Raw genomic sequence first — 27,552 nt, 5'->3', positions numbered from 1 at the left:
TATGATTTCAACACACTCAACAATTAATAAATTACACTACACATCATCACCTCTAAATATGATTTCAACATATTCAATAATTAATAAATTACACTACACATCATCACCTCTAAATATGATTTCAACATAATTCAATAATTAATAAATTACACTACACATCATCACCTCTAAATATGATTTAAACATATTCAATAATTAATACAATACACTACACATAATCACCTCTAAATATGATTTCAACATATTCAATAATTAATAAATTACACTACACATCATCATCTCTAAATATGATTTCAACATATTCAATAATTAATAAATTACACTACACATCATCACCTCTAAATATGATTTCAACATATTCAATAATTAATAAATTACACTACACATAATCACCTCTAAATATGATTTCAACATATTCAATAATTAATAAATTACACTACACATCATTACCTCCTAAATATGATTTCAACATATTCAATAATTAATAAATTACACTACACATAATCACCTCTAAATATGATTTCAACATACTCAACAATTAATAAATTACACTACACATCATCATCTCTAAATATGATTTCAACATATTCAACAATTAATAAATTACACTACACATCATCATCTCTAAATATGATTTCAACACACTCAACAATTAATAAATTACACTACAACATCATCACCTCTAAATATGATTTCAACATATTCAATAATTAATACATTACACTACACATAATCACCTCTAATATATGATTTCAACATATTCAATAATTAATAAATTACACTACACATCATCACCTCTAAATATTGAGTTTCAACATACTCAACAATTAATAAATTACACTACACATAATCACCTCTAAATATGATTTCAACACACTCAACAATTAATAAATTACACTACACATAATCACCTCTAAATATGATTTCAAACATATTCAATAATTAATACATTACACTACACATAATCACCTCTAAATATGATTTCAACATATTCAATAATTAATACATTACACTACACATAATCACCTCTAAATATGATTTCAACATACTCAACAATTAATAAATTACACTACACATAATCACCTCTAAATATGATTTCAACACACTCAACAATTAATAAATTACACTACACATAATCACCTCTAAATATGATTTCAACATATTCAATAATTAATACATTACACTACACATAATCACCTCTAAATATGATTTCAACATACTCAACAATTAATAAATTACACTACACATAATCACCTCTAAATATGATTTCAACACTCAACAATTAATAAATTACACTACACATAATCACCTCTAAATATGATTTCAACATATTCAATAATTAATAAATTACACTACACATCATCACCTCTAAATATGATTTCAACATATTCAATAATTAATAAATTACACTACACATAATCACCTCTAAATATGATTTCAACATATTCAATAATTAATACATTACACTACACATAATCACCTCTAAATATGATTTCAACATACTCAACAATTAATAAATTACACTACACATCATCACCTCTAAATATGATTTCAACATATTCAACAATTAATAAATTACACTACACATCATCACCTCTAAATATGATTTCAACATATTCAATAATTAATAAATTACACTACACATAATAACCTCTAAATATGATTTCAACATATTCAATAATTAATACATTACACTACACATAATCACCTCTAAATATGATTTCAACACACTCAACAATTAATAAATTACACTCCACATAATCACCTCTAAATATAATTTCAACATATTCAATAATTAATAAATTACACTACACATCATCACCTCTAAATATGATTTCAACATATTCAATAATTAATAAATTACACTACACATAATCACCTCTAAATATGATTTAAACATACTCAACAATTAATAAATTACACTACACATCATCATCTCTAAATATGATTTCAACATATTCAACAATTAATAAATTACACTACACATCATCACCTCTAAATATGATTTCAACATACTCAATAATTAATAAATTACACTACACATCATCATCTCTAAATATGATTTCAACATATTCAATAATTAATAAATTACACTACACATCATCATCTCTAAATATGATTTAAACATACTCAACAATTAATAAATTACACTACACATCATCACCTCTAAATATGATTTCAACATCTTCAATAATTAATAAATTACACTACACATCATCATCTCTAAATATGATTTCACCATATTCAATAATTAATAAATTACACTACACATCATCATCTCTAAATATGATTTCAACATATTCAATAATTAATAAATTACACTACACATCATCACCTCTAAATATGATTTCAATATACTCAATAATTAATAAATTTCACTACACATCATCATCTCTAAATATGATTTCAATATACTCAATAATTAATAAATTACACTACACATCATCATCTCTAAATATGATTTCAATATACTCAATAATTAATAAATTACACTACACATCATCATCTCTAAATATGATTTCAACATATTCAATAATAAATAAATTACACTACACATCATCATCTCTAAATATGATTTCAATATACTCAATAATTAATAAATTACACTACACATCATCACCTCTAAATATGATTTCAATATACTCAATAATTAATAAATTTCACTACACATCATCATCTCTAAATATGATTTCAATATACTCAATAATTAATAAATTACACTACACATCATCATCTCTAAATATGATTTACACATATTCAATAATTAATAAATTACACTACACATCATCATCTCTAAATATGATTTCAACATATTCAATAATTAATAAATTACACTACACATAATCACCTCTAAATATGATTTCAACATACTCAATAATAAATAAATTACACTACACATCATCATCTCTAAATATGATTTCAACATACTCAACAATTAATACATTACACTACACATCATCATCTCTAAATATGATTTCAACATATTCAATAATTAATACATTACACTACACATCATCATCTCTAAATATGATTTCAACATATTCAATAATTAATACATTACACTCCACATCATCACCTCTACATATGATTTCAATATACTCAATAATTAATAAATTACACTACACATCATCACCTCTTAATATGATTTCAATATACTCAATAATTAATAAATTTCACTACACATCATCATCTCTAAATATGATTTCAATATACTCAATAATTAATAAATTACACTACACATCATCATCTCTAAATATGATTTACACATATTCAATAATTAATAAATTACACTACACATCATCATCTCTAAATATGATTTCAACATACTCAACAATTAATAAATTACACTCCACATAATCATCTCTAAATATGATTTACACATATTCAATAATTAATAAATTACACTACACATCATCATCTCTAAATATGATTTCAACATATTCAATAATTAATAAATTACACAACACATAATCACCTCTAAATATGATTTCAACATACTCAATAATAAATAAATTACACTACACATCATCATCTCTAAATATGATTTCAACATATTCAATAATTAATACATTACACTACACATTATCACCTCTAAATATGATTTCAACATATTCAACAATTAATAAATTACACTACACATCAGCACCTCTAAATATGATTTCAACATATTCAATAATTATAAATTACACTACACATCATCATCTCTAAATATGATTTCAACATATTCAACAATTAATAAATTACACTACACATCATCATCTCTAAATATGATTTCAACATATTCAACAATTAATAAATTACACTACACATCATCATCTCTAAATATGATTTCAACACACTCAACAATTAATAAATTACACTACACATCATCACCTCTAAATATGATTTAAACATACTCAATAATTAATAAATTACACTACACATTATAATCTCTAAATATGATTTCAACATATTCAACAATTAATAAATTACACTACACATCATCACCTCTAAATACGATTTCAACATACTCAATAATTAATACATTACACTACACATAATCACCTCTAAATATGATTTCAACATATTCAATAATTAATAAATTACACTACACATCATCATCTCTAAATATGATTTCAACATACTCAATAATAATAAATTACACTACACATCATCATCTCTAAATATGATTTCAACATACTCAATAATTAATACATTACACTACACACCATCACCTCTAAATATGATTTCAACATATTCAATAATTAATAAATTACACTACACATCATCATCTCTAGATATGATTTCAACATACTCAATAATAATAAATTACACTACACATCATCATCTCTAAATATGATTTCAACATACTAAACAATTAATAAATTACACTACACATCATCACCTCTAAATATGATCTTAACATACTCAATAATTAATAAATTACACTACTCATCATCATCTCTAAATATGATTTCAACATGTTCAACAATTAATAAATTACACTACACATCATCACCTCTAAATATGATTTCAACATACTCAATAATTAATAAATTACACTACACATCATCACCTCTAAATATGATTTCAACATACTCAACAATTAATAAATTACACTACACATCATCACCTCTAAATATGATTTCAACACACTCAACAATTAATAAATTACACTACACATCATCACCTCTAAATATGATTTCAACATACTCAATAATTAATAAATTACACTACACATCATCATCTCTAAATATGATTTCAACATATTCAACAATTAATAAATTACACTACACATCATCATCTCTAAATATGATTTCAACATACTCAACAATTAATAAATTACACTACACATCATCATCTCTAAATATGATTTCAACATATTCAACAATTAATAAATTACACTACACATCATCATCTCTAAATATGATTTCAACATATTCAACAATTAATAAATTACACTACACATCATCATCTCTAAATATGATTTCAACATACTCAACAATTAATAAATTACACTACACATCATCATCTCTAAATATGATTTCAACATATTCAACAATTAATAAATTACACTACACATCATCATCTCTAAATATGATTTCAACATACTCAACAATTAATAAATTACACTACACATCATCACCTCTAAATATGATTTCAACACACTCAACAATTAATAAATTACACTACACATCATCATCTCTAAATATGATTTCAACATATTCAACAATTAATAAATTACACTACACATCATCATCTCTAAATATGATTTCAACATACTCAACAACTAATAAATTACACTACAAATCATCATCTCTAAATATGATTTCAACATACTCAACAATTAATAAATTACACAACACATCATCATCTCTAAATATGATTTCAACATACTCAACAACTAATAAATTACACTACACATCATCATCTCTAAATATGATTTCAACATACTCAACAACTAATAAATTACACTACACATCATCATCTCTAAATATGATTTCAACATACTCAACAATTAATAAATTACACTACACATCATCATCTCTAAATATGATTTCAACATACTCAACAATTAATAAATTACACTACACATATTCATCTCTAAATATGATTTCAACATACTCAACAACTAATAAATTACACTACACATCATCATCTCTAAATATGATTTCAACATACTCAACAATTAATAAATTACACTACACATCATCATCTCTAAATATGATTTCAACATACTCAACAACTAATAAATTACACTACACATCATCACCTCTAAATATGATTTCAACATACTCAATAATTAATAAATTACACTACACATCATCATCTCTAAATATGATTTCAACATATTCAACAATTAATAAATTACACTACACATCATCATCTCTAAATATGATTTCAACATACTCAACAATTAATAAATTACACTACACATCATCATCTCTAAATATGATTTCAACATACTCAATAATTAATAAATTACACTACACATCATGACCTCTAAATATGATTTTAACATACTCAATAATTAATAAATTACACTACACATCATCACCTCTAAATATGATTTCAACATACTCAATAATTAATAAATTACACTACACATCATCACCTCTAAATATGATTTCAACATACTCAATTATTAATAAATTACACTACACATCATCACCTCTAAATATGATTTCAACATACTCAATAATTAATAAATTACACTACACATCATCACCTCTAAATATGATTTCAACATACTCAACAATTAATAAATTACGCTACACATCATCATCTCTAAATATGATTTCAACATACTCAACAATTAATAAATTACACTACACATCATCATCTCTAAATATGATTTCAACATACTCAACAATTAATAAATTAAACTACACATCATCATCTCTAAATATGATTTCAACATACTCAACAATTAATAAATTAAACTACACATCATCATCTCTAAATATGATTTCAACACACTCAATAATTAATAAATTACACTACACATCATCACCTCTAAATACGATTTCAACATACTCAACAATTAATAAATTACACTACACATCATCATCTCTAAATATGATTTCAACATACTCAATAATTAATAAATTACACTACACATCATCATCTCTAAATATGATTTCAACATATTCAACAATTAATAAATTACACTACATATCATCATCTCTAAATATGATTTCAACATACTCAACAATTAATAAATTACACTACACATCATCACCTCTAAATATGATTTACACATATTCAATAATTAATAAATTACACTACACATCATCACCTCTAAATATGATTTCAACATACTCAACAATTAATAAATTACACTACACATCATCATCTCTAAATATGATTTCAACATACTCAATAATTAATAAATTACACTACACATCATCACCTCTAAATATGATTTACACATATTCAATAATTAATAAATTACACTACACATCATCACCTCTAAATATGATTTCAACATACTCAACAATTAATAAATTACACTACACATCATCACCTCTAAATATGATTTCAACATACTCAACAATTAATAAATTACACTACACATCATCACCTCTAAATATGATTTCAACATACTCAACAATTAATAAATTACACTACACATCATCACCTCTTAATATGATTTCAACATGTTCAGCAATTAATAAATTACACTACACATCATCACCTCTAAATATGATTTCAACATACTCAACAATTAATAAATTACACTACACATCATCATCTCTAAATATGATTTCAACATACTCAACAATAATAAATTACACTACACATCATCCCCTCTAAATATGATTTCAACATATTCAATAATTAATAAATTACACTACACATCATCATCTCTAAATATGATTTCAACATACTCAATAATTAATAAATTACACTACACATTATCATCTCTAAATATGATTTCAACATATTCAACAATTAATAAATTACACTACACATTATCATCTCTAAATATGATTTCAACATATTCAATAATTAATAAATTACACTACACATCATCATCTCTAAATATGATTTCAACATATTCAACAATTAATAAATTACACTACACATTATCATCTCTAAATATGATTTCAACATATTCAACAATTAATAAATTACACTACACATTATCATCTCTAAATATGATTTCAACATATTCAACAAATCATAAATTACACTACACATCATCATCTCTAAATATGATTTCAACATACTCAATAATTAATAAATTACACTACACATCATCACCTCTAAATATGATTTCAACATACTCAACAATTAATAAATTACACTACACATTATCATCTCTAAATATTATTTCAACATACTCAACAATTAATAAATTACACTACACATTATCATCTCTAAATATGATTTCAACATACTCAATAATTAATAAATTACACTACACATCATCATCTCTAAATATGATTTCAACATACTCAATAATTAATAAATTTCACTTCACATCATCATCTCTAAATATGATTTCAACATACTCAACAATTAATAAATTTCACTTCACATCATCATCTCTAAATATGATTTCAACATACTCAACAATTAATAAATTACACTACACATAATCACCTCTAAATATGATTTCAACATACTCAATAATTAATAAATTACACTACACATTATCATCTCTAAATATGATTTCAACATACTCAACAATTAATAAATTACACTACACATTATCACCTCTAAATATGATTTCAACATATTCAATAATTAATTAATTACACTACACATCATCATCTCTAAATACGATTTCAACATACTCAATAATTAATAAATTTCACTTCACATCATCATCTCTAAATATGATTTCAACGTATTCAATAATTAATAAATTACACTACACATCATCACCTCTAAATATGATTTCAACACAAACAACAATTAATAAATTACACTACACATCATCATCTCTAAATATGATTTCAACATACTCAACAATTAATAAATTACACTACACATAATCATCTCTAAATATGATTTCAACATACTCAATAATTAATAAATTACACTACACATAATCACCTCTAAATATGATTTCAGCACACTCAATAATTAATAAATTACACTACACATCATCATCTCTAATATGATTTCAACATATTCAATAATTAATAAATTACACTACACATCATCATCTCTAAATATGATTTCAACACACTCAATAATTAATAAATTACACTACACATCATCATCTCTAAATATGATTTCAACATATTCAATAATTAATAAATTACACTACACATCATCATTTCTAAATATGATTTCAACATATTCAACAATTAATAAATTACACTACACATTCACATCTCTAAATGTGATTCCAACACACTCAATAAAAATTAAATTACACTACACATCATCATCTCTAAATATGATTTCAACACACTCAATAATTAATAAATTACACTACACATCATCACCTCTAAATATGATTTCAACATACTCAATAATTAATAAATTACACTACACATCATCATCTCTAAATATGATTTCAACATATTCAATAATTAATACATTACACTACACATCATCATCTCTAAATATTATTTCAACACATTCAACAATTAATAAATTACACTACACATCATCACCTCTAAATTTGATTTCAACATATTCAATAATTAATACATTAAACTACACATAATCACCTCTAAATATGATTTAAACATACTCAACAATTAATTAATCACCTCTAAATATTATTACGGCTTTAAAACAGACATCCATGATCATACAGCATCCATAATTAACAATATTATTATTAGTTAATAATATTATTTTTTTTTTAAATATTAAGTTACGATTAAGATGATTATAGACCGCCTCGGTACTTGAATGAATTCTTATTGTCTGGTTCATTTCGTCTATGTCTTATTTTTTCTAGCCATGTTTGCTATTAAATTTCATCTTTTGATATAATGTCTCTTTTTTAATTAAAAGAAATATTATTTAATCTGTAATAATATTGTATGCACATAGATTCTTAATTTTTATATAAGCAAATTCTAGCTTAAGAAATCAAAATTTATCAATATTAAGTGCAATCTTATTTGTATTTTTTTTATTGGAACAGATTAAAATGTATTAAGGATTTTTTTGATTTATAGGTGGCTGATTGAAAAACTTGGTATCCCCTGTTTTTCTATGTATGAAATTGACTTGTACGGAATTTCTACAGTATTAAAAATGGCACTAACGGCAATTGATCCTGAGTAAGTATTTACCTTTTTTCTGGCCATTATTGCATTTGGTTTGCCAGGGCAATTCAAGAATAAAAATGGAAATAGTTTTAACAACTGACTAAGTTTGTGATTTGAACAAAAATCACAAACTTACTGCAAGTTATACTGATACGCATTAAACAAATAAAAAGTAGAAATAAACACAATTTTAATTAAACAATTATTCATTTTAGATAATCTTTTTAGCACTTTTAAATGTCTATATATATATATATATATATATATATATATATATATATATATATATATATAAATTCTTGATGAAAGCTTTGTTATAAGCTGAAAATAGAAACTGGCAATAAATGAATATTCATTTAAAAAAATAAAAAATGCCTCATATGTCCGGTCTTCTAACCGTCATGTTTTTGATTTTCATTTTCTCCGTGCTTTACGTGTGCTGAAAACAAATATCGCATTTAAATTTTCCACAAATATGTATTTCTCTGGCTATTAAACAAGAATGTGTGCTTGCACATCAACAATGGCCACCACTTATAATATACAACATTTGCGGAAAATTTAAATGCGATATTTGTTTTCAGCACACCCCAAAACCTATAGAAAACAAGTATTTTAAGATAGGTTTTGTGTTGGTCTACCAGGCCACAATTACCAAATAGACATCACCCCTAAAAAAAAATACCCCCCCCCAATGGCGGCTATAAAGTGGGTGCTCATTTTACGTTAAATCAATATAGAAAATGACCCCCTACATTTTAAAACTATAATTCCTTAATTTCTTGGAAACTACACATTTTCTGGGATTTTAACTTATTTTCGTTTTCAGCACCCTTGAAAACTATATAGTGGTAATTTTAAACGATTTTTTGTGAGTGGAAAGATACTACATCTTTACCAATATTTCAATCATAGTCTTTTCCTAGTTTTGCATATGAATTACAAAATATCTAATATTTCCCCAAAATATCTGGCCTTGATGGAGGGGAAACTAAAACTTGCTGCTATAGTTTCAAATGATTTGAAATAACAGCAAAGGGAGACTTGATTCCAAGCATTTCTCATATGCTATATCTCTTCTCTTTGCTTTTCATACATAAGTAAATTTCACGGTGTATAAGGATTATTTGATACTGGAGATATTCATAATCAAACCCTATTTACAAAAGAGGAGAAATATTTGCTGTTATTTCAGATCATTTGAAATCATAGCAGCAAGTTTTAGAGTTTTAGTCTCCCCTCCATCAAGGCCAGAGATTTGGGGGAAGTCTCATGTATTTTATAAATCTCACTTGTCTGTTAGTGTATGTTTGTATGTCTGACTACGGATTTCCACAAGATTAGTATCGTTTTGAACCTCAAAGTCTCGGTAAATAAATATCGAAAAATTGGCCCAAAACATTAATTCCTTCACCATAAACTGGGCTGTTTTCTACAAGGAGGGGTCGATTTTTTGCAAGCCAGTTTTGCAAGTCATTGTATCGGTTGGATTCACTTTGCCTAATTTTAACATTCCGCTACATGGAGTAGTGGTAAGACGTCAGATTTTCTTCCACTTCCTTTTCCGCCTTCACGTCATGGATTCTAGCCTGTGTGCCCACTACCACTTTTTTTTTTTTTTTTGCTCCAACCACCTGGACAACGATGAATGACTTTGGAACCTGATACATATTGTTTTTAAAGTCTGCAAAGATTATATTATCTTATGTAAGTTTTATTAACTAGTTGGCCACCCTGCATTGTCCGGTCCTAAAATATGCTTAGATATGCTTTTTGAGGTTTTAAATTCAATCTTTTAAAACAATTTATCAAATTTAAATAAAAGAATGTCACATAGACTGATATGCAGAAGTTTAAATGTAACATAAACAACTATCTTCTTAATCTTTCCTAGACATGGCCCCAAATAGTAGCTCCTTACGTCCAAATGGTGATATGTTTTGTAAGGGGTGAACAGGAGTAAAAAGAAAAATAGCCTGTGGAATAGATTGTAAACTCTGTATCCATAAGACTACAATAAAATGTTAGACACCCTAAACACATACTTAAATAATTCGTTGACATCTTTGCTGATGACACGACCATCTACGGCAACACATCAATGACAAAGCTCTCTCTGATTCTCTCTTCTCTGATCTCGAATGAGTGGTTCAGTGGGGGAAGAGGTGACTGGTTACCTTTAATGCATCTAAAACCAAACTCCTATCCATCATCAACGTTCTGCTCCCCATCTGGCATCAATTGAAATGGATGGCCCTGTGTTTTGACAAGCTTCTGGGCTTGACCTTCACTCCTGATCTGAAATGGAACACGTACATCAAGTCTTTTGCCAAGGTCGCTGGAAAGATGGTGGGATCCTTCTACCGCTCCAGAAGATATCTCACTACTGATGCAATTTTCTATCTATAAAAAAGCCAAGTGCGTCCAATGATGGAATACTGCTGCCATATCTGGGCAGGAGCTGCTAAAAACAGCCTATCCTGCCTTGACAGAGTACAAAATAGACTTTGTGGCTTGGTGGGGGATGCCCTTTTCTCTTCCCTGCAACCTCTCTCCCACAGAATAGACGTTGCAAATCTATCTTTGTTTTATCGTTATTTCCATGGCAGGTGCTCGTCTGAACTCCAATCTCTGGTCCCCCCTCGCCAATCTTTTACGAAAAACACCCGTCTAGCTGAATCCACTGTCAAACACTTTCCCCACTCTTTATCTATGCCTAAATCAAAACGTAGATTCCATGAACAAAGCTTCTTTCTTAGAACTGCACGCCTGTGGAACTCTGTTCCGTCTGCTTGCTTCCCTCCTGACTACAACCTGGATGTCTTCAAATCCAACGTAAACAAATTCCTGATGAACCACCCCCTTAAGTAGACACTTTAAATATCCACACTAACGTACTGTACTTACAATAACCCTTATCCCTGAGTGGCTTCCGGGCCTTGATAAGTGGTGACCACCTTGTAAAAAAAAATGTCAAAACCAATATACCTAAGGAATTCTTCAACATTGTACAAAACTCTTTCAAATACCCACACAGGTATAGTTCTATTTTCAATATAAACTCAATAAGGATTTCTTATTCAACTTTGCCTAATTTAGCACAAAGAATATTAACATTTAATAACAAAAAAATGAAATAAGCCTTTCCCAATTAAACCCAAAACTAACTGCAATTGTAATAAAAAACATAATGCCCACTCAATAATGATTGCATCCATAAAGATGTTATATATTCATGCACAATTACAGAGCTCCCACGCAATCCTCCCATAACAGACACTAATATTTTGTCATCAAGCTATCCCTCTTCCCACTCTCCATCTGATATAGTTACTAATCCAATGAACCATTCAAGCAGCCCCCTATTTACAATCATACAACTAGCAATAATAATAATAATAATAATAATAATAATAATAATAATAACAATAATAATGAGAATAATAATATTTCTCCTAACAACCATCCTAACACTAACAACACTCATTATCCCCTCCAAAACAGTCCTCATACAGTCATTGTCCCGCCCTTTGTTCATCACAATAAACAAAATTCAAACTATTTCCCCAGTACAAATCAGCAAATTAATATTAATTTCAGGCCTCGACTGTTAATAAAGTACATACCTATATCGGCGCCACTTCAACATTAATTAAGAAAAGAATATCAAACCACACTTTTCTTTTAACAACCAAAATTCTAATAATAACCAAGGAACTTCTCTAATCACTTTAATTAAAAAACTTAATTCTAACAATACCCCCTTCTCAATTAAATGGACTATCCTAGAAAAGGTTAAGTCTTATACTCCAGGCTCTAAGCCATGTCGCCTCCGCACAAACGAAACTATAACTATAATTACTTCCCCTCAAAGTAGTAACATAATAAACTCTGAAAACGAACTGATCTCCTACTGCAAACATAAGTCCAAATTTAAATATAGTAAATTTGAAATTACATAGCTATTAATTTAACCTTTCAGATATATATATTTTTCTATGACTTTATCGTTTTTTTTTCTACATACTAAGAAGCATTTTATTACTCTGTAATTTTTATTGTAATTCTTTATTTCTTCTTTTTTGGGGGGGGGGGGTTTACATCTGCAATCTCCGTTTTAGTGTTTAAATATTCCTATCAATCAAAGCGACTACATGACAACTAATTTTCATATTCCTTTGAAAAACAAACGTTCATTAATTATTTATTCATTTATGTTTTCTTATTAGATGATTCGTTTTATTCAACTAATATGATTACGTCTATTTATGTATAGTTTCTACATTCTGCATAACAGCATGCAATTTAGGATAAAAACGTCTTAAAATGTGGATATATATATATATATATATATATATATATATATATATATATATAAGAACAAGTAGTTAATAAAACATGTAAAAACACTTTTAAAAAGAGTTAAAAACATATTTAATTTTAAAAAGGAAGCACAAAATAAGTGGATAGTCCTTAATCCGTGGAGTTTCGAACAAATACTTTACTTCTCATCAGAGGATAGGATTTAGCAAAATTATTTTGTTGTACTCTCTTGGCCTGGCTGTTGTAGTGAAAAGGGCATTGTCTCTATAAAGGGCCCTTGGATATGTTTAAAATGATATTTAAGTTCTTTCAGTAAGAAGAGCTCCACTAAATCGGTAACTTCTGCAGAGTCAAAAAACCCATTAAGATGTTAAAATTATTAGGGGTGTCTTTTGTAGTCCAAAACTTATTGTCAAATTGTATAAAGAACTTTCTATGATTCTATCTAAGATGTTTCTGCTTATAGCACCTAAGTCAGAGCTAGATGAGCAGATCAATCTGATGGAGGGGTTGTCATGAAAATTAGGCTTATGGTGCTTGAGGGTGAATCTAGGGGTACCCGGAGAAATTATTTCAGTGAAATTATGAATGTTCATAGACGCCAGTAAATGTTTAGCCTCAGAATTAATAGAATCTAAAGACTTACGAGGGACTATTATATAAGATTTATTAAGTTCTTTATACAAAAGTCTTTTATATGTAGGATAGTCAAGTTTATAGTAATTTTTAGTCTTATATCAGGAGGGACGAACATATGTTTATTCTTTTTAACTTTCTTTGCAAAATTATTTATTTTTCAAGTAACCGGATTATAATGGTGTTTTTGTTTCTTAAATCTAATTTTTTTTACTAAATTTAACATGGAATTCTCAAACTCCTCCTGGAAAGGGTTGTATTTGGGGTGGGCAATGGTTTTTAATCCATAAAATTTGGCAGCAAATTTTTCAATTTTCTTTTGTTCTCTTTGAGAGTTGAAAGGGAGTTCATTTGTTAAGATTTCTGGGTGAGGTTGGTCTTCAGAGGAAATAGGCGCTTTAAGTTTATTTTTAATGCTTAAGTCATGGTGATAAGCCTTCCATCTTATATTTTTTAGGAAAATATTCAAAGCTAGAAAAAATTTGTGGATATATTCTTGTTGGGTAGGAATAGGAATATTTTTGGCAGACAGAGGAATGTGTTCCTTTTCAAACATATCTGGAGAGAATAAAAAAGCTCAACCAGGCGGGAGCTTCTAATGAAATAAGTATTACAGTTAAGTTTACAAAAATCATCCAAGATGGAAAAACTAGTATATTATAAATATTGAAGAGTTAATATTTATTAAGTAATCTCAACCAGAAGTAAACGCTCGATGAAACCAAATAGGAAATAAAGCTTATAATAAGAACAAGTAGTTAATAAAACATGTTAAAAACACTTTGAAAAAGAGTTAAAAACATATTTAATTTTAAAAAGGAAGCACAAAATAAGTGGATAGTCCTCACTCCGCGGAGTTTCGAAGAAATACTTTACTTCTCATCAGAGGGTAGGATTTTAGCAAAATGCGGGATCGGATTTTGCTTGCAACTACAATGAAACTACAAGTAAATAATCTCCATTCAATTTTTTTCTTCTTCTTCTTCTTTACTCATTCTCCCAAAATTAGCCCAGCCTTGACAGTCGTTTTAAATTCTTTTTTCTACGCACATCTTGTCCTTGCCCCTATTTGTGAATTATTACTTTGGACCATACTTGTCGAAATGGAAACTTAACCAACTTTTTTGGATTTTGATTTTTAAATTTTACCGTTATTGGATATTTTACCCTTCACCAGACTATCCATTCACGTGAAATCACCTTTTTCTTCAGCATATTCCCCCTCCTTCACTATTTGTTACCAAGTAAGATCTATTACTTACTTGTAACTTCACCAAATACTTTTGCAAGCAAAATCCGATCCTGCATTTTGCTAAATCCTACCCTCTGATGAGAAGTAAAGTATTTCTTCGAAACTCCATTGATTAAGGACTACCCACTTATTTTGTTCTTCCTTTTTAAAATTAAATATGTTTTTAACTCTTTTTTAAAGTGTTTTTTACATGTTTTATTAACTACTTGTTCTTATATATATATATATGTTCTTATATATTATATATATATGTATATATATATTTATATATATATATCTCCACATTTTAAGACGTTTTTATCCTTAATTGCATGCTGTTATGCAGAATGTAGAAACTATGCATAAATATATTAGTTGAATAAAACCAATCATCTAATGAGAAAACATAAATGAATAAATAATTAATGAACGTTTGTTTTTCAAAGGAATATGAAAATTAGTTGTCATGTAGTCGCTTGTATATCCATGACAAAAATGGAAAAAAAAAAATGATATTATTACTGTAAAGTATATTACAAAGTTTGTTTCAATAATTTTTAAATAGAAAATCTAGGGTTTTAATATCAATATCAGAGTGAGAAAAAAACTCAACTTTATAGATATTTATATATATCATTAATAAAAAAGATGCATCCAGCAGTCGTGTGAGATAGCTCATGGGTAGATGTTTAGGCTTCTAACTATGAGGTTCCGATTTCGAATTTTGCTAGATTCAGCCACTCTGATGAGTCGTAGATGACGAAACACGTGTCAGTGGGTAATTAAACAAGATATATACCTCTCCCCATTTGGGGGTACCAATTTGGTAAAAGGGAAAATTATTCCAAACTGGCATTTAGGTAAAAATTCACTTTCGTCTAAATAATTGAATTCATTCAAAAGTATTGCAAACAAAAACAAATGACTAACATCTACACACACACACACACACACACATATATATATATATATATATATATATATATATATATATATATATATATGTAAATATATATATATATATATATAAATATAATTGTGATAGGTAAATTTAATTCCGTGCACAGAACAGTTTTGCGCTACTTTTATGTCCCCCTTACAAAGATTAAAATCAAAATATAATGACATTAAGCTTTATGTCTAATATCTTTTTATGATTATATGATGGTGATGCATTTTGATTCTAAAAATGCCTAAAATTTTAGGCTTAAGCTTAAGGGATATTAAGAAGAAATTGAAGTTCACAGAATCTTGTTAATGTCTAATCGCTATGGATAAAATTCAATGGAAAGTGAATATATATGAATTTTCAAATGGGATATTGTGCCCATATTATGCACTTAAAAATCCTTTAAAATATCTTAACTAAAATTTGGTGAAGTTTTATTGATTGATTTCTAATATGTTATTTGACAAAAATTGGAGAAATCTAAAATTTTATGAAGAGCATCTACCTCTTTTTCCTCTGTTTTCACACACACACACACACACACACACACACACACACAGACACACACACACACACACACAGACACACACACACATATCTATTATATATATATAAAAGTGAACGTGTGTATGTGTGTGTGTGTGTCTGTGTCCTACACAATAACTCTGTTAATTTTCAGTCTACAGACTCGAAATTTGATATACAGGGTACTGAGATTTGGGAAAATCTTTGTAATCCGTTTTTGGCCAGAAATTTGGCTGTTAAGGGGTAAAAGTTCAATGATTTAACCATTGAGAACTCTACCAAACTCCTCCGCCAATTTTTGGTATAAACAATTAAAATTTTAGATATAGGTTCCTTGGACATAAATCTAAGTTAATAAATTGATTTGAGCCCAAAACAATAAATGCTAAGGGGTCATAATAGGGGTCAAATTTAAAAAAAATTTACCTCTGCGGTCTCTACCAAATTACTCAGACAATTTCTGGTCTAAACGTTTGAAATTTTACATAAAGGGTATTCAAAGATAGGGCAAGCTTTTTAATCGGTTTGGATCGAACACTTTTTAGTTACCAATATATAAATGTATGTATGTATGTATGTATGATTGCATGTCTGCCTAAAACTTTCGGCAGAGGCGACGGATTTTACCAATATCAGTATCGTTTAAAAGTTCGACCTTTTAGGCGACAAATATCGAAAAATTGGCTAAAAACAATAATTTTTCCACATTCAACCGGGCACTTTTCAACAGGGGGGGGGGTCACCTTTTTGCCGATATTTTTGAAGATCATCCTCTCCTTTCGATTGTCTAGCCTTAATTTAAACATAAGTCACTTCCGGTTTGGTGGTGGTCGTAACAGCAAAGACGTCAGGTTTTTTTCCTGTTCTTTTCCTCTTTCGCGGTACGGGTTCAAGCCTGCCTTCCTACTTCCACTTTTTTTTTTCTTTGCTCAACAGACACATCCAAACACCAGGGCAACGCCGGGCTGAAATGCTAGTATATATATATATATATATATATATATATATATATATATATATATATATATATGAATAATCAATCTACTCTAAGCCAAACAAGGGCTTATTCTCGGACTCCAAAATCCACAAAGATTAGATCATTCCTGTAATGATCTGGTTTCTGTTGATTTTGCGGTGGGAGTTTAGTTCTGTGCAATTCTAGAAGGTCCATCCAATGCCGATGTGGCAGCCCAGGCACTTTTTGTAGATCAGTGTGCCCCTCTTGGGGGCGCTGACTTCTCAATTCCACTTTCCTATCCTGGTGTCTAAGTTATTGCAGTGGGAGAGAATTAAACAACCTAACAATTTAAACTTCAAATAATTTGAATCTCGTTTGAGTTTCCATGCAGATTTAATTTTATAATTGACAATGTATTCACGTGATCCAATCAGCATTTAGATTACCAAATTTTGATTATTATTTTTCATTATTACACAATCCATTTCTAAAACTTCAGTTTTGGAGGTTGAATGATTTAAGCAAACGCCATGAATAAATATTTGAAGATATTAAGAACTTAAAGCATAAAATTGTTGTAACAAAATGATTCGGCATTAAGCAATATTTTTTTATATCAGAACACTTACAAAGTCAATGATATTCTTGCCTGATCCATTTTTCCATCTTTTATTAGATAAGCTCAAATATATATATTTTTAATGATAATTTTCTTTTTCTTTGTATTTCTCCAGAGGCAGACGTCCAATTCACTTTAGTTTTGATATTGACAGTATGGATCCATCAATCGCTGGCAGTACCGGAACACCAGGTATTTATTTAATGTACATATTGTTGAAATTTGCAAATGCCCAACCCCTGCTATTGCATTTTTGGAGTTGTATTGAATGTTTTCTTTTTTCTTTTTTTATTTAAACACGATTGTCATGAGAGGTGCTAAATTTAAGGATGCACGAAATTAGTTTCTAATTTGTTGTTGAACTGAATGGATGTAATTTAATGGTCTCCATTTCAAGAGATCCTTTTCTGCTTTATTTCAGGTGACTCATGCTTTATGTGCCTTAATCCCCACTATGGGGAATTTGAATAAATTGTTAATTTTCCAGTTTTGACGTTGATGGGAAAGACACAAAATTTTCATCTCTATCTCATTTTCTCTGGCAGAGAGCATTATCATATATGATAAAATCATTTAGGGTCTATCTCTTATTTGAATTTTCTTCACATCTTAATAAAAAAAAAAATTCTTCACATCTTAATAATAAAATAGCAAAGTTTGCAAAATGTGTTTTCAATAATTCTTCAAAAAAAAAAAAAAAGATTGCAAAAACTGTTTTCAATAATTCTTAATAAAAATAGATTGAAAAAAAGATGTTTTCGATAAAACTTATAAATAAAAAAGAATACATGCACAGTGGAGATACAACCGTGACAAAAAAGCAGAGACTATTTTGAGTTGTCACTGGTTCAGTTACAGTCACACTTAATTCAATGTAGATATATACATAGACCCATATTACTCATGAATATAAAATCGTTTTATTTGACCAACGTTTCAAATCTCTCGCCTGTGAATATTGATTAGACTTTTGTGTTCTTTCTTTATTAATCAAATTTGACTATATTCATACATTGGAATATATCAAATAGGACTATGACAATTTTTTTTGTTGTTTTTCTCAAAATTACTAAAATGTGAAATGAAAATTATGCTTTCTTTTTTTGTAAAAAAGACCACAGCTTTATTACTTGCTGCCCAAAAAGCAAGTAATTTTTTGCTTGTATATAAATAAAATAAAATCATCCACAGACAGCTGTTTTGTTGTTTCACAACTCATCAATTTGACTAGACATAGTAACACCCTCAATTTTTGAAACTCAGAAGTCAGGCTACTGCCAACTGTAATATAATTTTACTATCTTAGTTACTGCATCCACTACTAATTATTATATTGTTTTAAATTAATGTTTTTAAATTGATGTCTTTTTTTCTGGAAGCGTTATTTTACTCTGAACATTTATAATTCTATTTTCTTATGGATTACCAATGTATTTTCAATGAACTCTTTCCGGATTTTTCCTATTCTGGATTTTACCATCATTCTCATTGGATTTTTACTATATCCTTTTTCTCCCTTTTTCCCGTTTTTTTTTTTTTTGTTGTTTTCATAAACTGTCACTAACTGTTAAATAACTTTTTTTATTAAAAAAGAAAAGCCTTATTCTATGCAGTTTCGAAAAATGCAATTCTTTTCATCAGAGGAAGAGGTTTGCAAAATATACAATAAGTTTTGCAGGTTAATGCATTGAAGGAAAAAAAAAACAATATGAAATAATCATATTTGCATAAAAAAGTCATTTAGCAGCCAGAAACAGTTTATAGGGATTCAATGAAATTAAGAAAGTAAAAAAGGGAAAAAGGGGAATAAAAAGGATATGACAAAAATCCAATGAGAAAGACGGAAAAATCCGAAATAGGTCCACTGAAAATCCATTGGTAATCCATGAGAAAATACAATTATAAATGTCCAGTGTAAAATGCAGCTTCCAGAAAAAAATCATCAGATGATGTGAAGATTCATTTTTCATATAAAAAGGTTTTTTTTAAATAATGGATAAGGCAAATGGAAAGTGTTAAAATGAAAATAAGAAATGGGGTGGTAAGAGAAAGAGAGGAAAAATGAAAAAAAAGAGTAGGAGAAGAGGAAGACAGAATATTAAGAAGTCGAAAGGAGAGGGGGGGAAGAGAGATAGACATAGTTGAGAGAGGAGGCGAGTAAGAAAAGGGGAAATGGAGCAGATAGAGAATCATCTTTCTAAATCTATTTTTAGAACAGATAAACATAAGTCAGTTAAGGTCAATTTGCACCAGATAGAAACAATTCAGATTAATTTATTTTAAATTTGGAAAGAAGTAAAGTGGGTGAGGGGATTACTGATGGTTTAATAAATTAATGCATGATTATGATTATAATTGTACGCATACACATATATAAATGCACACATATATAAAAAAAATATATAGAATAGAATAAAATAATAAAATAAAATAATGTTAAATAATATAGGAATAGAAATGAAGTCTAAAGGAAAAAACTCACATTCAATAGGGACACATACACATGTAATTACACAAAGACATAGATGCATATATAGCTGCATATATACGTACATGCAGATATATACATAGATATACGCATACATATATACACATATACACACATACATAAACTCATACATTACGTATAAAAACAACCATACTTTTACTTTTAGACTAAAGGAGCTGGCATTATATCTGCGTATACGCAGATATAATGCCAGCTCCTTTAGTCTAATAAAAAATCTCTTATATTAACTAAGTTTATAGCCGCAGGTTTAAAAGGTGAGCTAAGTAGTTTCGAATTGGTCATATTTGAATTTTATTTATATTGGGAAATAAGTTCGCTTTTGGAATTGATTAAGTGGATACTTTGGGGGAAATGATTATACTTATAGGTTCATATATATATATATATATATATATATATATATATATATATATATATGTGTGTGTGTGTGTGTGTGTGTGTGTGTGTGTGTGTGTGTGTGTGTAAGCATTAGGTACGTAAGGAGTGCAGTAAGATTATTGACAGGTTGCCAGATGATAACCAATTTGTGTGCAAGAAATGTAAACAATGGAAATAGATAAGAACTGGATGGAGAAGATTGTCTAAAAGTTAACTTGATTTGAGCGCAGGGTGGAGCAGGTCTTAGTGCGATTGCAAGATTTAATGGAGCAAGTTCAGGGGACTTCTATCAACAAAACTTTACTACTGTCAACGTACTACAGAGCCAGTCTTAGGTATAGGCAAACTAGGCAACTACCTAGGACTTTCGATTGGTAGGGGCGTTGCACAGGAATCATAAGAAAAAGAAATTATATACATAATGCTCATGATGCATAAAACAAAATATAGGCATATTAATATATATATTATATAGTATATTAATATTAATATATATATTATATAGTATATTAATATTAATATATATATTATATAGTATATTAATATTAATATATATATTATATAGTATATTAATATTAATATATATATTATATATTATATTAATATTAATATATATACTATATAGTATATTAATATTAATATATATATTATATATTATATTAATATTAATATATATATTATATATTATATTAATATTAATATAGGTGTGTGATATCAATGCATATTAAATTGCATACTTAGAGTATAGCTATAGCCCTTCATATAGCATTGACAATTTCGATTACTGTTGCATCGGGAGAAAGAAATTTTTCCAAGTTGAAATCAATAGAAACTATTTGAGAATGCCAATGACGCAAGAACGCCTGAATAATCTAGCAATGATGCTCGGTAAAAATGACATGGTAAAAATGGCACTGGTAAAAATGGCAAAAGTGAGTAAATAAGTAAAAATGGCACTTTGACTACAGAAAATTAGGACTGTTCAAGAAAGTACGAGCTAAACTCCCATTCTCCTAGTTTAAAACTGGGCTAAACTCCTTAGCTTTAGTTTGGAAAAAGTTGGTTTGGTTAGGTTAAAATTCTGGAGAAGTAACAAAAAGAAAAATTATAACATTTTTATCTAATGATTAAAGATCGAAAATAAAATTTTATAGCTGTCATATTTACCTAAATTCAATTTATTTTTTTAAATCTTCAAAATGGTACATTAATCCAATGATTTAATCGCTGTTTTTAATTTTCTTGCACAAAAAAGATTTTTACTTAAAAAATGTTATACTACAGAAAATCGGAAAAATTGGTTTACAAATTACAAATGTTGAGTGCTACATAAGAATAAAAAAAATGATCGACAAGATAGGGTTATATATTTGGGGTCTCAATAATGACTTAAAAATAAAAGAGTAAAACAAATTACTATTAGAAATCCACCCAATTAAATAAATATTATGGTAATATTTTATGGGTAGGTTTCTTCTAGAATTTTTAAAAAAATTTTATTTTTAAGCCATTTTAAGTTAAAGATGACTTTCTAAATAATCTGCAACTTATTAATCGTGCTGAAATAAGAACATTATAATTTAGAAAGCCATTCTTAACATGAAGAGGAGAGGCTCATTGTTAACTATTCTGTACTTTCACCTAACAAACTAAATGAATAAACTTAGGAAATTGAAACTTTTGCCGGAAGTTATATTACTGATGAAGTTTAATATCAGGGACAGAATCTGATCAAACACCGTTTGCTGCTAACTCTTCTGGTTTGCCAATATTTATGAAATTTTGTTTCATTTTTGTTTTTATGTTTTGCCCCAATTCCCAATTATAATTTTTTTGTTGTGAAAGAAAATTATCTTTTATTAGAACTCTGGGTACTTATGCAAAACAGTACAGAACATGCTGAAATAATGACATTATTTTGAAAACCATTCTCTATAGAGAAAAATCATGCAAAAATTGAACTACATAGTTTTTGGATCAATATTGATGAGGGGCCTCTTAGCAGTTTGTAAAAATTACAAGTTTTCTGGGCCAAAATCAAGAACATAAAAAATGACAATATCACTTCTGCTGAATTAGTTCACTTGTGTTTTGTTTTCAGTTGTTCCCTGGCTTGGCTAGGTTTATAAATTATGATGAAAAAAAGAATAAATATACAAACAGTAAAGTTTTATATCCCGATTTCTTCCTCCACAAACGCTATTCACATTGGCTTGCTCAAAGAATCGCTCAAACTAGCAGAAAGCATTTTCATTTTTACATTGATTGTGATTAGCTTCTACTCCCTTCAAAAAAAGCCTAGCCCCTACCCCTACCTAATACCTAATAAATACCTAATAAAAAATATTCAATTTTTTTTTTTTGTGGGGTGGGGGTCCTATTTTAAACGAGATGAATGGGAGCTTAAACTGCACTTTTCCAACGGTTCTAATTTTTCTTTTGTCAAAGTGCCATTTTCATCTATGCATTCACTTTTGCCATTTTTACCAGTGACATTTTTATTGTGCCATTTTTACCTAAATTGGTCTGGCAATGATATCTATTGAACGAGATATTGTTCAGTCTCTGGATTATTCACAATTTATTTGAGACTTTTCTGCCATCAAAGCATGAAAAATGTTTGTTAAAGATTTATGACATGAAGGTTTGACATGTTTGTATAAATTTCAGTTATTTGTTGATTTAGATAAACAGGTAGTTTTTAATAAAATGCATATTTTACTTTTTTAGTATTTATTTTTATTTTTCTATTTCATTTGAGGCCACCAAATTCACTTTGCCTAAGGCCTCCAATTATCTACCTTGCTGACTATCAGGCATGTGTATGTTTAGGGTTTTGAATGCTTTTAGGGCACAACCTAAAAAAGAAAACGTGTGCTGCCACATCACATAACACTCCGTAAGCGACAGACTGCGAGAGCGTTAAAAAAAAAAAGTGACTAAACATTTTTTTTGTTTTGGCTAAGAAGGACGCAAGCACGCACGCACACACGTGCGTACACATACACACGTGCGTACACATACACACGTGCGTACACATACACACTCAAGCAAGAGACAACCGATACAGAAAAGAGAACTTTTCCAAACAAAATATATATTTCTCTTCGTCTCTCGGCCAAAGAAAACGCAAGTACCCTTTTAAAAAGATTTAACTTCAGGCTTTACGTATATACACATTTAAAAAAAATCCAAATCTCTCTCTCTCTATATATATACACTTACAAATAAAAAAAGAAAAATACACACGCATATATTAACTTTTTTTACCACTGCCTTTTACTTTCCATAAAATGTATATTTTTCTATTTTATTTTTATTGTGGAATCCCTTTTTCGTCTTTTAAGTATTTTCTAATTTTTGTTTAGTGTTAAGTATTTCCCCTTTTGTCCTCACATGGTCCTTCGACAATGTCCTATCTATATTTCAGATAGTCAATTTTTTTTTGTCTGTTGTCGCTTTCTTTATATATATGAGTATATAAAATAGTTGCCACGGGCCTTCGCAATGATGTTACAATCTAACAACATCATGGATATGGCTATTTTAAAAGCCATTGAGAGACTCACTCACGAAGTAAAAAAATTTGGCAAGCTGGAGCCGCAGTTGCACAGGCACCGATTCCAGGCTAACTCCTTACATTCACGCCACTACCGCCGCCACTCAAACAAGCCAAAACTGTGCTTTTATCACAGTCGTTTTGATATGGAGGCGCGGAAATGCAAAAACCCCTGTTCGTACATGAACCAGGGAAACTAAGGTCTGTGGAGCTGAGCACAGCAGGCTCTCCACGGGATATTTTCAACAACCGTGTCTATTTCATTACAGACTCCCTATCCCAAGCACGTTGCTTGGTTGATACCAGAGTGGCCTGCAGTATCTGACCACTGAAACTTCTCACAGAGAAGCCTCCAGTGTCGTCCATCACACTGCAGGCAGTAAATCACTCCCCCATCCCCACGTACAGTCAAATTTCTCGTTCTCTGGACTTGGAATTATGGAGAGACTTTACGTGGGTCTTCACTATAACAGATTTACCCTACCTCATACTAGGTGCGGACTTCCTGCACCACTTCAACCTGATAATGGATATGCGCAGACGCCGGCTGATAGACGCAAATACAGAACTTTCTGTCTCTGGTGTGAAAACAAACACCCCCTCTATCAACCCAGTATTTTTACCGAGAAACGAGATGGAGATGTGCATCCGACTGGGGACTACCGACGACTCAATGTCATGACGGTACCTGATCGTTACCAAATCCTATATATACAAGATTTTGCTTCCTTTCTACATGGCCTTCTCCAAACTAGACCTAGTTAAGGCTTACCATCAGATTCCAGTGAATCCAGCCGACATACCCAACACTGTGGTAACGACTCCATTTGGAGCGTTTGAATTCTTATGCCTTTTGGTTTACGAAATGCGGCTAGCACATTTCAGCGCTTCATGGATTAAGTAGTGCGTGACTTGGACTTCGTCTATAACTATATAGGCGACATTCTCGTGGCAAGTACCTCACCTGAGGAACATGTCACTCACCGCCTACTATTCAAACGGTTTCAGCGATACCAGGTCAGGATTAACCCTGGTAAATGTGTTTTCGGTGCATCATCACTAGTTTTCCTGGGCCACATTATCAGCCCAGACGGTATATCTCCGTTACTGGAAAAGGTGAAGGCTCTACAAAACCTTCAACCACCCACTTCACTTCGCCAACTAAGGCACTTCCTCGGTCTGTTAAACTATTACAGACGCTTTATCCCAATCTGTGCGGATCTCCTAGCTCCTCTTTCCGACCTGTTACGTAATAGGAAGAAGAAAAATGAGCAAATCTCACTTAATGAGATTCAGCTTAAAGTTTTTAATGAAGTTAAAACAAAACTGGCAACAACATCTCTACTTGCACATCCTGTACTCGATGCCCAGTTTTCTTTGGTCGTTGACGCATCAGACACAGCTGTAGGTGCAGTGTTGCAACAGCAGCACGAACAACAGTTATAACCTCTCGCATACTTTTCAAGACAGCTGAAACCGGCGGAACAACGTTACAGCATGTTTGGCTATGAACTCCTGGCTATGTACCTTGCAGTGAAACATTTCCAACGTTCACTCGAAGGCCGTCAATTTGGCCATCCGCTTACATATGCACTGCGTTCTAAGCCGGACAAATATTCTCCCCACGAAACGCGCCACTTGGATTTTGTTTCGCAATTCACCAGCAATATCTCAGGTGAGCAGAATGCTGCGGCAGACGCTTTGTCCCACCTTCCCATTAATTCTCTGTCCTCACCATCGGATATCGACTTGCAGTAGATGGCCTTAGACCAGCCAAGTCTGGACACGTTGGATCCGTTGTCACCTGAATTTACAACTTGCAAATTTGCATACCTACCTGTGCCTACCTCGGACACGCAAATCATTTGTGACACTTCAACGGATTCACCTCAACCATTCGTTCCAATGACTCATCGTAGAGTTGTTTTTGACACCCTACACAATCTGGCACACCCTGGATGCAGAGCCACAATGAAGCTGATTACAGCTAGATTTTTCTGGCCAAATATGGGTTCCTGTATATCCTGCCAAAAGTCAAAAGTGCGCAAGCATATCCGTGCACCCCTTGGAACATTCACCACCCCAGACGCTCGGTTTAGCCATGTGCACATCGACCTGGTTGGACCTTGGCCGGTCAGTCAGG

At 29.7% G+C, this 27,552-nt stretch overlaps 1 protein-coding gene across 5 annotated transcripts in view; it reads left to right on the top strand.

The window, feature by feature from the left end:
- Positions 1-27,552, top strand: part of LOC145291326 (arginase, hepatic-like) — a 646,066-nt gene that overhangs the window by 545,931 nt on the left and 72,583 nt on the right. For all 5 annotated transcript variants that reach the window (XM_080137078.1, XM_080137079.1, XM_080137075.1 and 2 more), the window contains 2 exons: positions 9,630-9,734; positions 19,079-19,155. In XM_080137078.1, the coding sequence (XP_079993204.1) occupies positions 9,630-9,734; positions 19,079-19,155 (182 nt within the window). The remainder of the gene's footprint in view (positions 1-9,629; positions 9,735-19,078; positions 19,156-27,552) is intronic.

Source organism: Euprymna scolopes, chromosome 12, assembly GCF_053919585.1.
Source record: "Euprymna scolopes isolate OS-2025 chromosome 12, ASM5391958v1, whole genome shotgun sequence".
In the NCBI taxonomy this organism is placed as follows: domain Eukaryota; kingdom Metazoa; phylum Mollusca; class Cephalopoda; order Sepiida; family Sepiolidae; genus Euprymna; species Euprymna scolopes.
The sequence above is the reverse complement of the archived record's forward strand: the minus strand, read 5'-3'. Positions and strand labels throughout refer to the sequence as shown.